Here is a 13,933-nt window from a genome sequence, read left to right as displayed (position 1 = left end):
CCACCGTCAAATGCCGACTTCCTGGTTCCTCTTTTATAGAAGTTGCGCCAGTTCACCCCGCCCCTTTTTTGACTACATGGGCGGGTCGGCTCAGGTCTATAAACGGAACCTGGAATTGGGGCGCGGAGGGAGGGTGGGTCAGGGAAATCCTGACCTGCACATCACTACTGCAAACAACTCAAATTTGTTCCCTGGACGTCTCCCATTGACTTAGACAGCAATTTGTTAGCTTTTAGGTGGCGAATAGTCTGATTCGAGTTCTTAAAGGGCCAGAGTATGATAATCTCAAAAATTTAATTAGCATTTTTTAAAAACTGGAATCGATTTTAACTCCCTAGTCGAATTTGACAGTTTTGACCATAAAAAAAACTTGAAAACTCGAATTTTAAATACAACCCTTGATAAATCTGCCCCTTTGTGTTGAGTCAGTTGGAGGATTGTTTTGTATATAGTGAATAAAGTACCCTTTCTTGTAATTTGTAAGGATATTATAAGTTACCAAGGAGTTTCATGACCATATAAAAACACAAGGCCGAAGGCCTAGTGATTTGTCATGGCCGATCTTGACCAAATCACTAGAGTGGGACAAGAGAGAGAGATGTTTCCAGGTGAATCTGTGCTTCCTTAAGGCTGATCTTACTGAAAAATAGTCACCCCCTCCCTCAGTGAATGCACCCGTATTCCGTCATTCTAAGAATACTGCCCTGCCAGTCCCTGATGCCTTTTTTCCTTCAAAGATTCCATGGACAGGAAGCTAGAAAGCCTACTACACTCTGTGTTCTTCACCTTGGGTACCTCTCTTCGCCAGTAATAGCCATGGCATAGGTCAGCAGGGCAGTCCATTCCTGGTCGACTGCCTACTCAATGCCAGCACAAGTGATCAGCAGATCATCAGCACTTTCAGTGGCGGCCCGCACGTCTATCTGGATGAAACTATGGTCAGCAGATTTTTCTCCAAGAAATCCTAGACATCCATCCCCTTTAAAGGATGGCTACAAATTGGCCCCAACTTGGACAAAATCAGTCAAGCCACAAGGGGCAAGAGTATTTTGCTGCCACAACCTAAAGCACGCTACTCCTTCCGCAGGGGTTCGTTTATTCGTGGCTCCCAAACCAAGAACACAAGGTCTTCTCCCCCAAGACAGTCCTTTCCAACACGAGGATGCTTCGGCAGTAAACAAAGACCAAACCTGGCAAGGCCGAAAGCACACTTCAAGACTGCGGACAAGAATTCCTCAGTAAAATTATTCGCCCACAAAGGTTTTCCCCCCGCACCAGAAATACTTGAGATGGCCTTCCTACAATCTTCACTACCAATTCACAAGTCATCCTTTACGCCCAGCCAGTTCATGCTATTCCTAGGGATGTAGTTCAGCACACTGACTCAGTGGATCTGTCTCCCTCGGGAGAAAGTACTTCACCTTCAGGTTCTGGTAAAATTGCCACACAGTTAAGTTTGGCATGGAAGTACTGGAGGACATGGTATCCACCATCGAAACAGTGCCATTCGCTCAATTCCACCTCAGGGAGCTCCAGGGGAACATTCTCGCTAGCTGGAATCGGAAATGCTTACTCCAAGAGATTCGCCTGTCTCACCGGACACGGACATCCCTCCACCGGTGGCTACACAGCACCCACCGCCCAGGAGAACCCCGTTGGCGCTTTCTCAACAGATGCGAGTCTCTTCGAATGGCACAGGGAAAATGGAAGCTGGACGAGGAAAGGCTACAGATCTATCTGCTCGAGATCCCTGCGATTCGTCTAGGACTAATCCATTGGCACAAGGAACTGAGGGGTCTACGGTGAAAATACAGTCGGACAATTCCACCGAGGTCGCTTACATCAACCACCAAGTGGGTACAAGAAACAGAGTGGCACTAAACGAGATAAAGTTAATCTTCCAGTGGGCAAAAATCCATCAAGCCCATCTGTCAGCCATCTATATACCAGGGTTGCTAAACTGGAAAGCAGACTTCCTAAGCCGGCTGTCACTGGACCCAGGCGAGTGGTCACTGAAGGACGAAATTCTTCAGAAATTAATACAATGGCGGGGCATGCTGGAAGTGGACCTTATGGCAACTCGGCACAAAAAAGTGCTGGCCTTCTTAGCCTGCTACAGGGATCCCCTAGCCATAGACGCCGACGCTCAAGCAGCAACTTGGCAATTTCGGCTGGTGTATGCCTTCCACCTCTGCCACTCATTCCAAGAACCATAAGAAAGATGCAACAAGAACAGACCACTCCTGGTTTAAGGGTCTGATCAATCTGTCAGTGGAAAAGCTGTGGACGCTACCTCCTCTTCTAGACCTTCTCACTCAAGGGCCAATCCGTCATCAAAACTCAGCCAGCTGCAACTTGACGGCATGGCTTATGAGACCCAAAATCCTAACCAAAAAAAAAGGGTGATCTCAAGGGCTGTGGCGCACCAATGTGTGCCGTTTGAAAACCAGTTGCAGCCAGAGTTTATCACAGAGTCTGGGCCATCTATCAATGATGGTGCACCCATCACAAAGCAAATTCACAGTGCTATCCATTCCCATTATTCTGGACTTCCTGCAAGATGGCCTGTCCATGCGGTTGTCCCTGGGCTCCCTCAAGTCGCAAATATCAGCACTATCAGTCCTCTTCCAGAAATACCTAGCACTAATACTTGACGTCAAGACATTCTTGCAGGGGGTAGCTCACCTGGCTGCCCCTGTATGAGCACCAGTCCCTTTCTGGGACCTCACAGTAGTGCTGTGTGAATTACAACATCCCCCTTGAACCAAGGGGCTCAGTATCTCTTCAATGGTTTACCTGAAAAACTGTTTTTTCCTTCCTGAAATTGCCTCAGCAAGACACGTTTAAGAACGAAGTGCTCTTCATGTAAATCGGCATACCTTGTTTTCCACCATGTCAGGGCTTACTGCGCACAGTCCCATCCTCATTGCCTAAGGTTCTTTCGGAATTTTCACCTTAAACAGGAGATAGTGGTTCCGACCTTCTGTGCTGCACCAGCAAGTCAGAAGGAAATGGCATTGCACACTTTAGACCCAATCCGGGCTCTAAAATTCTATCCACACAGTGTTCAAGACATACGTAAATCAGATTCGTTACTGGTTCTTCTTCAGGACAAAACCAGGGTGCTTCAGCTGCTAAGGCAACCATATCTCACGGGATCAAACAAGCAATTCAGAGAGCCTATACACATGGTCAAACTCCACCAGTCAGACTCCCTGCTCACTCCACTAGAGGTGTGAGTACGTCCTGGCATTCCGAAATCAGGCATTATCGGAATAGCTGTGCAAAGCAGCTACGTGGAACTCGGTCCACTCCCTTCCAAAATTTTACCATTCCATACCTTGCGGCTTCTGACACTCGCTTTAGTAGAAAGGTACGTCTAGATGTTGTGGTCACTACCTCTATTCCCACCCAGGGTTCTTAAGGGACAGCTTTGGTATGTCCCCACTGTCCCTGTGTCGGCCAAGCTGACTAGGAGAAAAGGAGATTTTGTGTACTCACCGTTAAATCTCTTTCTCTTATGTCACTTGGGGGACACGGCTTCCCCCCCCCTGAACTGAAGCCTTCTTTTATTTTTTTGTCTTTTTTTTAGTTTTTTCCATTACACATTACACAGCATACTACAATGTTGTAGTTCAGTTAGATTTCAAGTTATATATATTCCTGACTTTTGGTACAAACTGACATAAGCTCTGCCTGCTGAGGGTATAGCCAGTAGGGGAGGGGCCAGTTTCTTTACTTTTGTTGTGTCCTGCCTCCTAGTGGTACCAGCTATACCCACTGTCCCTGTGTCCCCCAAGTGACATATGAGAAAGAGATTTAACGGTGAGTACACAAAATCTCCTTTTTTGATAAAGTGGCCATACACAGACTGATTAAAGCCGACGACTAGACTGAGCTGGCAGCTTTTTGGCCCATTGATGCTCTGCCAAACCAATATCTAGCTGATTTTAAGCCATTTTGGACAGGTCTCTCCAAAGATATATCTGCTTGTAGGTCAGACATTAGTAATGCTTGCCAATCTTTGTCTCACTGATTTTTTTGTTTCTGCAGTGTGCCTGGTGGCAGCAGACCGTTCATATACTGAGTACACATGGACTGTCAGTGAGACAGAATCTGGTAACATGAAAAATATAGAATTTCAAGGTGAGCCTCTAATCAAATTTCAAGTTCATTAAATGTGCAGCATGCAAACTGTATAGTAACTGATATAGTACCTGTATATACAGAGTCTCCTGCAGAAGGGGACAGTGTGGGGTCACACGGTGTTGGTGCAACAGAGTGGAAAGATGGTGAACCAGAGAGCCTAGTAAATCCAGGTAATTACTTGTATTGATCTGAGATTTTTTTTTTTTTTGCAATAGTATTTGAGAATGAGATTATTTGAGATATTTTATATACAGAATATTTATAGAGCATGAATTTAATGTATAAACCCGACTGTGATTTCCTTGCAGACACACCGCTTCTTGAGGGGCCGGTATCTGTGGATATCATGCACAGCAGTGATAACTTTGAGCCAGAAACTGATGACATGGAACAAATGGAGCAAGATCAAGGTAAGTGTGCAGTCATTATCCAATTTTAGAGGCACATTTATTCGATTGGGGGAATTGTTTATTAAAAGAAAACGTATTTCTCTAGTCGGCCCTCCTGTCAATGCAGACGTCAGGGGTTTTGTCTTCATACACCTCTGGAGGCAGGACAATGATTAAATTTTTGGTACCTCCTGGCCCCTCCCATTGGCTATATAGTTCGACTCCACCGCCATTCCTCGGTTCTTTGTCCTGCCTCGGAGGTAGAGGACAGTTATCCATTAGTTTACATTTTTTATTTCCTTTCTTTCTTCCTTATTTTTCTGAATTATTATCATTATTATTAGTTCATAATGTCTCCAGCATGGATGATCACTGACTGTTTCCTCAATCCCATGTAAAGGGGTACGCAGAGCTACCCTCTGGGACATGAGTTATAATCAGCACATTGGTAATGAGGCACAGGACACGCAGAGCTGTGCAGCTGATATAATCGGCAAAGAAATACTGACCGATTAAGATCTGTCGTGTCACGCTGAGCTGCCTTTAGACAGATGGATCCTCTTGGGTAAGCACAAGATCGAAGGCACGCAGAGCTGCCGGACTGAGCATTACAGGTACCGATTCGGCGGGGGTACAGTACAAACTAGGGCTCAATACTCAGAGCCACTACCCTACAAAGACCGCGCAACACCCAGTTATACGTGGTAAGCATGGGGAGTAGGGATAAAGGAAAAATAGGTGCGATACGCAGGTTGGTAACAACCGTGAATGCCGGTTGCTAGGCAAAGCCAAACTACTTCTCCTGCGCACCATACATTTGCGCGCCAAGCATAGTCAGCGTAGGCGCTCCTACGCCACAGTCACACAGCCACATCGCGTTTCGTTACCGAACGCAAGATACTGCATACTACCTGCCATTAGCATGTACTGAGCAACGGAGACTGCACTCGATTTGTTTGTACAGCACCACAACTGCAAGGTAGGATGGAGGAAACAGATCCCCTCAATGACCTCAGAAAGGTGGCGCAGTCAGTAATATCACCAGGGGCTACAGTGAAAAAACAGAGAAAGCCCAATAAACTCCCTAAATGTAGAGTGTGTAAAAACACTCTGAGAAAATCAGAAAGAAACTACTGCTCTGATTGCAAACCCACTTCACAGAGTTCAGCTATAGTGGAGCCACCAGTACTTTCCCCACAAGTACCTCTCAACCAACCCTAGAGTCAGGCCTCACCACTAAGCACCCCATCGCCCACAACAAGGCCGAATGCCACTCAGGCAGACGGGTCTATACCCACTAATTGGGAATCTGACACAGTTCCACATACATCAGCACAAATGCCAGCTCAATTAGGAGACTATCTGCAGTGGATTATGAAAACAGTACAATCATCCCTTCCACAAAAGCGCAAAAAAAGCGCAGAGCCACTACCTTACTAACACAATCCTCCGATTCAGAGGAAGGATTAGCCTCAGACACTGAAGGAAATGACACACCAGGTCAGGAATCAGATAGCTCAGACCCACAGTCAGCATCTGAATCTGAAGAAGAAGGGCCGTCCGCGACGACCCCAGAAACATCCAAAAAGCTTCTAAGAGAGTTGATGCAAACCTTAGAGATTAAAGATGAAACTGCTGCTCTCTCAAGTGCAGATAGGCTTCTAGGAGTCCAAAAGAAGTCTAAATTAGCCTTTCTGATTTTTAAATTTTATCACACAGGCAATTAAAGCGGAATGGGCACAACCAGATCGCCGAATTGCTCTTACACAAAGGTTCTTTAAAACGTACCCTGTACCCGACGAACACCAAAAAAAGTGGGACAGGTCACCTAAGGTGGACTCGGCAGTCGTCGGGTTATCAAGACAGACAGCCTTACCAACGGAGGACGCCGCATTTAAGGATCCTTTTGATCGCCCGTATGGAATCTGTTCTAATACTATTTTATATGCAGGCAGCTGCAATACTCAGACCAGCAGCGGCGTCAGCGGGCTTAGCATGCACCGCCAAACATTGGGCACAAGAATTAGCCAGACACCCACCAACATCCAGTCAGCAACTACAGGCAGATGTGGATAGATTATCCACCACCCTTACCTTCCTCGCAGAAGCGGCAATGGAGATCGCCAAACTGGCAGCCAAAACAACAGCAAATGCAGTCGTAGCTCTTTGGCCAAGACATTGGACAGGTGATACAGCGTCCTAGTTGAGATTATTATCCTTACAATTCATGGGCGAATCTTTATTCAGACCTGACCTAAAGCAAATCATAGCGGAGGTGACAGGAGGCAAAAGTACCTTTCTACCCACGGGCAAAAAGCCTAGATTCGACGCAACAAACAGATATACCGGGAGAAAGAATTGGACATCACAACCACGATCATATCGTTCCTTTCGTCCTTACTCCAAAAATACCTCAAATGACCAATAGGTGGTAGACCATCCTGGCATCAACAATCTCGCATCACCAAAAAACCCAACAACAACAAACCCAACTCTGCCCCTGAAAGGGTAGGGGGCAGGCTTCAGTGGTTCATCGGGATATGGCAAACACATGTAACAGACAATTCTGTTTTAACCATCATCCAACAAGGCTACAGAATACATTTTTCCCCACACCTACCATCAGGGCGGTTTCTCATATCATCCCCTGCTCCTCGCAAAGAAAACTTACTCCTACAGGCAGTAGAGACATTGCTACTAACAGGAGTGATCGAACAAGTACCACATGCACAGAAATACAAAGGCTTCTACTCAAATTTATTTCTGGTATGCAAAAAAGAAGGGTCATTTCACCCAGTACTCAATTTAAAGCCCCTAAATCCAATGGTCCTAAAGCAGAATGGAATCTGTCAGGTCAGTGATTGCAGCCATGGAACCAGAAATTTTCATGACTTCGATAGACCTCAAGGAGGCATACTTGCACATTCCCATTCACCCTCACTCACGAAAATTTCTAAGATTCGCAGTCAGAGACGCTCACTATCAGTTTGCTGCCCTTTGGTCTCAGTATAGCTGCACGTGTTTTCACCAAGGTCCTAGCACCAATAGTAGCATACTTGAGATCACTAGGAATACACGTCATACCATACCTAGACAACTTCCTGATAATGGCACACATGGCAGCACAAGCAAGCAAAGATACAGAGCTATGCCATCAGGTGCTAATACAACACAGTTGGTTAATCAACCACAACAAGTGCTCTCTCAAACCAAGTCAAACGATCCGATACCTGGGGGTTGTTGTTCGATTCCAGGAGACAGAATGTATATCTACCTCAAGACAAAGCCAGAACACTGATAACAACAACTCAGTCGTTCCATGCCCAAAGAGAAAATTCCAGGGGTGCAAAACTGGGAAGCAGACTACCTGAGCAGAACAACAATCAACCAAGGAGAATGGTCACTCAATACCGAGATCTTCCATCAACTGACTTGCAGATGGGGAACTCCAGAGATAGACATGCTAGCATCCAAGCACAACAACAAACTTCCCCTTTACTGTGCCAGGTCGAGAGACCCAAAAGCGATATTTGTAGACGCCCTAGTGGTACCATGGAACTTTAAGATGGTGTATGCCTTCCCACCACTAGCTATTCTACCCAGAATAATTAGAAAACTCAAACAGTCCAACGCGACCACAATCCTCATAGCCCCAGATTGGCCAGAGTATGGTACACAGACCTCTTCAAGTTATCAATCGCCAGACCCTGGTGTTTACCATTCATACCCAATCTACTAACACAAGGTCCTATCAAACATCCCAACTTACCAATGCTCCGATTGACTGCGTGGCTCTTAAGACCGACTGGTGGTCACAACGTGGACTCTCTGAGAGCAATAGACATTCTTTTACAAGCTGGAAAGTAGTCCACAAACAGAACGTACCATAGAATATGGAGAAGATTCTTAATATGGTGCGGGCAGAGGTGCATACATTGGGAGGACACATCCACAGCAGAGGTGGTAGAATTCTTGACAGAGGGGTTCCAAAAAGGCCTTAGTCTCCGCACTCTTTAAAAACAAGTGTCGGCACTAGCAGCACTTACTCATAACAGTTGGGCAGATGATTCCACAGTTCACCAATTCATCAGAGGCGTCACCAGGGCCAGTTCTCCTCTTAGGGAACCTCTGGCAACCTGGAGTCTACCTCTAGTGTTAACAGCATTACAACAACCACCTTTTGAACCGTTATCAACATGTGAACTCAACATGTGAACTAAAAGTTACATTTCTTATCACAATTACGTCAGCACATTCCAGCAAGGAACCATAGCTCATCCTTCATCAAGATAAAGCAATACTCTACACCAAATTACCTTCCAAAGGTGGTAACAGAACATCATATGAACCAGGATATAATTTTACCTTCCTTCTGCCCAAGACCGCCAAATGACAAAGAGCGAAAACTACATAAATTAGATGTGGAAGGGGCACTCTGCATCTATCTCAAGAGATCAGCAGATTATAGACGTCTTGAAGTTCTCCTAGTGTCCTACTCCACAGCTCACAAGGGAAAGGCGGTGTTAAAAAGTACTATAGCACGTTGGCTAGTTGAAACTATAAACACAGTTTATGATAACAGAAACATTTGCAGACCATTTTCGGTAAAAGCCCATTCCACAAGAGCACAAAACACACAAAATATGGCAACGGCAATTGGCAACAGATTTGCCAAGCAGCTACTTGGGTATCACCCAACATATTTATTACGTTTTACAAGTTGAACGTTTATGCTTCTCAACAGGCCACGTTTGGTCGAAAAGTTCTACAGGCCGCATTAGCAGAATAATTATACTACTAGGCCATAAATACTAAAATTACCCACCCATGAGAGAAACGGCTTTTGGTCGTCCCCTGACTTCTGCACTGACAGGAGGGCCGACTAGAGAGAGAAAGATTTTATACTTACCCGAAAATCTTTTTCTAGTAGGCCCGAACTGTCAGTGCAGTCCCACCCAGGCTGCACAGGGACCTCTTTCTCGCTATACTTTCTACCTGTGTATCTTGGCCTTCCGTCTATCTATAACATCTCCACCAACTGAGCTTGACAACAGAACTGAGGAATGGAGGTGGAGTCGAACTATATAGCCAAAGGGAAGGGCCAGGAGGTACCAAGAATTCAATCATTGTCCTGCCTCCAGAGGTGTATGAAGACAAACAGTTTGGGCCTACTAGAAAAAGATATTTGGTAAGTATAAAATATTTAATCTTTAATATCTAAAACCCGAAAACTATCAAACTCAAATGTCAGGAAGGCTGCAAACATCTCCAAATTGCTTCCTGGATATCTCCCATTGACTTATACATGAATTTGGCAGATTTTAGGTGGCGAATAGTCAAATTTGAATTCTTAAAGGGCCAGGGTATGGTAAATCTCGAAAATCGAATTCGATTTAAAAAAATAAATAAAAACTGGAATCGAGTCGAATTTTAGAGTTATGACCATAAAAAAAAAATAGAGAATTCAAATTCTCAATTCTGCCCCTTAGTTTTGTGCCTTTGTAACACTTCTACTTCCAAGAAAGCACCCACGGGCGAACAATACTCCAAACAGGGTGTTCATTAAGTGGTCTTCAAAATCCCCATGGTCACTGATTACCAGCAACTTCACCACCGTTCCACCAGCCAATGTGGCCCCTGAAATCACCCACCGATGCAGGTCTTTCTCTAGCCCCCCAATACCAAAATGTAAGGGCTGTGATTGTCCAACATTTCAAAGCATGACGGTTATTAAAGGGGAACTATCACCAAAATTAACTTTTAATATAAGCCTCAGAATACTGAAATAAGAAACTTTCTAAATATAATCAATTAAATATTCTGTACTGTTTCTGAAAAAATCAAGTTTATATTCACTATTCCTCTCTCAGCATCTGTTTCTCTTCATTCTGTCTTCATGCAGCAGTTGGGTGTCAGATATTCATTGACAGTTAGACCCAATATATCTTATAGGGGGGCTCCTTTTGCCTAGAAGATGTATTAGAGCTCACTCTATTAAACTCACCAGACATCATGTCTCTCTACATGCCGGATTTGTGCAAAAGGCAGTTATTTTGTTAGATTTTGTTTGTACTGGAATCAGTAATTTGAGTGAGCTCCAATACATCTGCTAGGAAAGGAGCCCCCCTATAAGATATATTGGATCTAACTGTCAATGAATATCTGACACCCAACTGCTGCATGAAGACAGAATGAAGAGAAACAGATGCTGAAAGAGATAAACGTGATTATTTCAGAAACAATGCAGAATTTTTAATTGATTGTATTGAGAAAGTTTTCAGTATGATGAAGCTTGTATTAAATTTTCATTTTCATGATAGATCCATTTTAAAATAATCACTCTGTGTATGTTTTATCAGGGCGGATGAAGATTGAGTCCAGCTACGTCCCAGCCCCCAGCGTGTAGTGATGGATCGGACACCGAAGGGGACATTTCATTTGAGGATATTCGTTACTAAATGCTGATACAGACACTGCAGGTTGTGCTAATTGGCTGTAGTATTGTCTGTCTCCGTTTCATTTCAGGATATCAAAGCCGTGTACCGGCCCCACGCACCTTTCCAGTTAGTGGTTGTGAGCACTTATTTCTGTTTCTTTTCTGATAATAGGTGCCTTTATTATTTCTCTACATTGAGGGGTGCTTAGACTTTCGTTTGTTTGGAATATAAAGAACTTATTAAAGCTTAAAGCTTATTTCATGAAAGTTATGTGCTGGGTTTTTCATTGTATTGTCTTATTCGTGCAAAACCGTGCTCTGAATGCCTGAAATCTGTCACCCCACAAACTGTCAGCATGGGATACAGACGTCAGAAAAATACTAATAAACAGCGTATATTGAGCCCATAATACGGGTAAGACGACACGATGATTCGGGTGCAATCTGACGCACTGCGACAAAATGCATAATAATAAGGTAAGAGATAAAATTGTTGCATGGTGTCGCAGCGTTGATCCGACGTGACACGACTGTCTGATGCAGACGCAGCATCCGACAGTCGCGTCTGATCACCGCCCCCATGGTCCTTGCGAAAAAATTTGGCTCTACACCGGTCCCTGGCCCAAAAAAACGTTGGGGACCGCTGGGCTAAAGGACGCCTCCCTGTATACATCTTTTATAGGGATTGTGGCCAATCAGAAAATACTTCCAACAACCAATCAGAGATCACCCTTGAAAAGTATTTACAAACACCGTCATCAAAGTATAAAAATACCGTCATCAAAATCACATTTCTGCTAGTGCAAATTTATTAAACGCACCTCTTCCTACATGTATCGGCTTGCATGTATGTGCTTTCAAGTGTGATCTCTGATTAGTTGTTGAAAGTTTCTTCTGATTGGCCACAATCCCTAGAAAAGATGTGTACTGGGAGTAGAGTTGCCACCCGGCCGGTATTTTACCGGCCTAGCTGGTAAAACACCTGCCAAGGCCGGGGCCGGTAATAAAAATTTACCGGCAATGCAGTTGCCGGTAATTTGTAATACCCTTTAAAAAAAGCCCCTGGCCTGCCCCCAATTCGCACAGAACTTACCTTTTCTCCAGCACGGTAGACATCTCTGCGATGTTGCTCCGCCCCTTTTGTGGCACAGCGCGTAGCTCCACCCCCTTTTTGCATCACGGACCACCCCCTTTTGGTGCCCGCCCCCCACTGGCCGGTAATATTTTTTAGTAAAGGTGGCAATCCTAACTGGGAGGTGTCCTTTAGTCTATGATTCCCAACAGGCACAAAACGCGTTAGGCCAGAACCTTTTTTTGTACTAATACAGGCATGTCACCCACCAGAGAAACACGTCTGTTGTTTTAGTTCATATCCAGTAGCGGTAAGTCTAAAGCAGTTTTCTGGATTTGAAGTCACCAGGACCAGTGCAGTGCACACTGGGGTCAGCAACTGTCAGTAGGAAATAAGTTAGTCAGCCTTTATGATCGACAATTGTATGACCTGCAAGTGCATCATATCAGTCTCAGTAATTGCCATTGAATTCACTCATAAACCAAAATCTACACGTGCCATTGGCCTTGCCTTGTTCCCCAACAATACACTCCTCCAATAATATAATTTGATCAATTAAAGGGGCGGTTCACGTACAAGTTAGCTTTTAGTATGCTATAGAGTGGTCAGTTCTAAGCAACTTTTCAATTGGTCTTTATTTTTTATAGCTTTTGAATGAATTGCCACCTTCTTGTGACTCTCTCGTGCTTTCAAATGGGGGTCACTGACCCAATTTAAACAACAAATGCCCTGTAAGGCTTCAAATATATTGTTATTGCTACTATTTATTACTCATCTTTTTATTCAGGCCTCTCCTATTCATATCCCAGTCTCTCATTTAAATCAATGCATGGTTGCTAGGAATATTTGGATCTTAGCAACCTGAAATTACCAACTGGAGAGCTGCTGAATAAAAAGCTAAATAACTCCAAAACCACAAATAATAAAAAATGAAAGCCAATTGCAAATTATCTTAGAATGTCGCTCTACATTTTACAAAAGTTAATTTAAAGGAGAAGTAAAGTTTAACTAAAGACGTAGGTAGAAATTTTGTACATTGTTTTGTGCTTCTGTACCAGCCCAAGACAACCACAGCCCTTTAGCAGTAAAGATCTGTGTCTCCAAAGATGCCCCAGTAGCTCCCCATCTTCTTTTCTGCTGATTCACTGCACATGCTCTGTGCTGCTGTCACTTACTGAGCTTAGGGACCCACTCACAATATACAGTACACATAGAATAGAAATGTCACAATATAAGGCTGATTAGTAATTAAAGGAAAACTATACCCCCCAAACAATGTAGGTCTCTATTAAAAGATACTGAGTAAAACAGCTCATGTGTAAAAGCCTGCTTTATGTAAATGAACCATTATCATAATAATATACTTTTTTAGTAGTATGTGCCATTGGGTAATTATAAATAGAAAATTGCCATTTTATAAAATAAGGGCCGCCCCCTGAGATCGTAAGATTCACTGTGCACACATATAAACCACATGTAAGGTCACATGAGCCAATTAACAGACAGAGTTCTGCCTTTTGCTTCCTCACTTCTTCCTGTTACAGTTAGAGTTGTAGTATTTCTGGTCAGGTGATCTCTGAGGCAGCACAGATAGAGTCACGAAATGGTGGTTCAAGGCAAGAGATGTAAAAGGGCAATATTTATGTAAATATATATTCCAGTTTGGTAAGATTCTTTAATATGTCATTCAATTTGATATAAACTATCTGTTGCTTAAGTATTAATTTTGGGGGTATAGTTTTCCTTTAATACACATAATTACTACATGGCAGCATAGAAACCAGTGCAATTAGCATCAGAATTTAATAATCAGCAAACCTGTAGCATCAGCTTATATTACAGCCAGGGAAGCTCATTTTCTGCTGGATAATTAGTGACGAGCCCTAA

At 43.8% G+C, this 13,933-nt stretch overlaps 1 protein-coding gene across 2 annotated transcripts in view; it reads left to right on the top strand.

Annotated features, from left to right (window-relative positions):
• tdrd6.L (tudor domain containing 6 L homeolog) overlaps positions 1–11,241 on the top strand; it is a 60,809-nt gene extending 49,568 nt beyond the window's left edge. For both annotated transcript variants that reach the window (XM_018261730.2, NM_001088680.1), the window contains 4 exon segments: positions 4,054–4,146; positions 4,230–4,319; positions 4,458–4,559; positions 10,898–11,241. In XM_018261730.2, the coding sequence (XP_018117219.1) occupies positions 4,054–4,146; positions 4,230–4,319; positions 4,458–4,559; positions 10,898–10,944 (332 nt within the window). In that variant the 3' untranslated portion in view covers positions 10,945–11,241.
• The last annotated feature ends 2,692 nt before the right edge of the window (positions 11,242–13,933 follow it).

Source organism: Xenopus laevis, chromosome 5L (assembly GCF_017654675.1).
Source record: "Xenopus laevis strain J_2021 chromosome 5L, Xenopus_laevis_v10.1, whole genome shotgun sequence".
In the NCBI taxonomy this organism is placed as follows: Eukaryota; Metazoa; Chordata; class Amphibia; order Anura; family Pipidae; genus Xenopus; species Xenopus laevis.
This window is presented reverse-complemented; position numbering and strand designations above follow the sequence as displayed.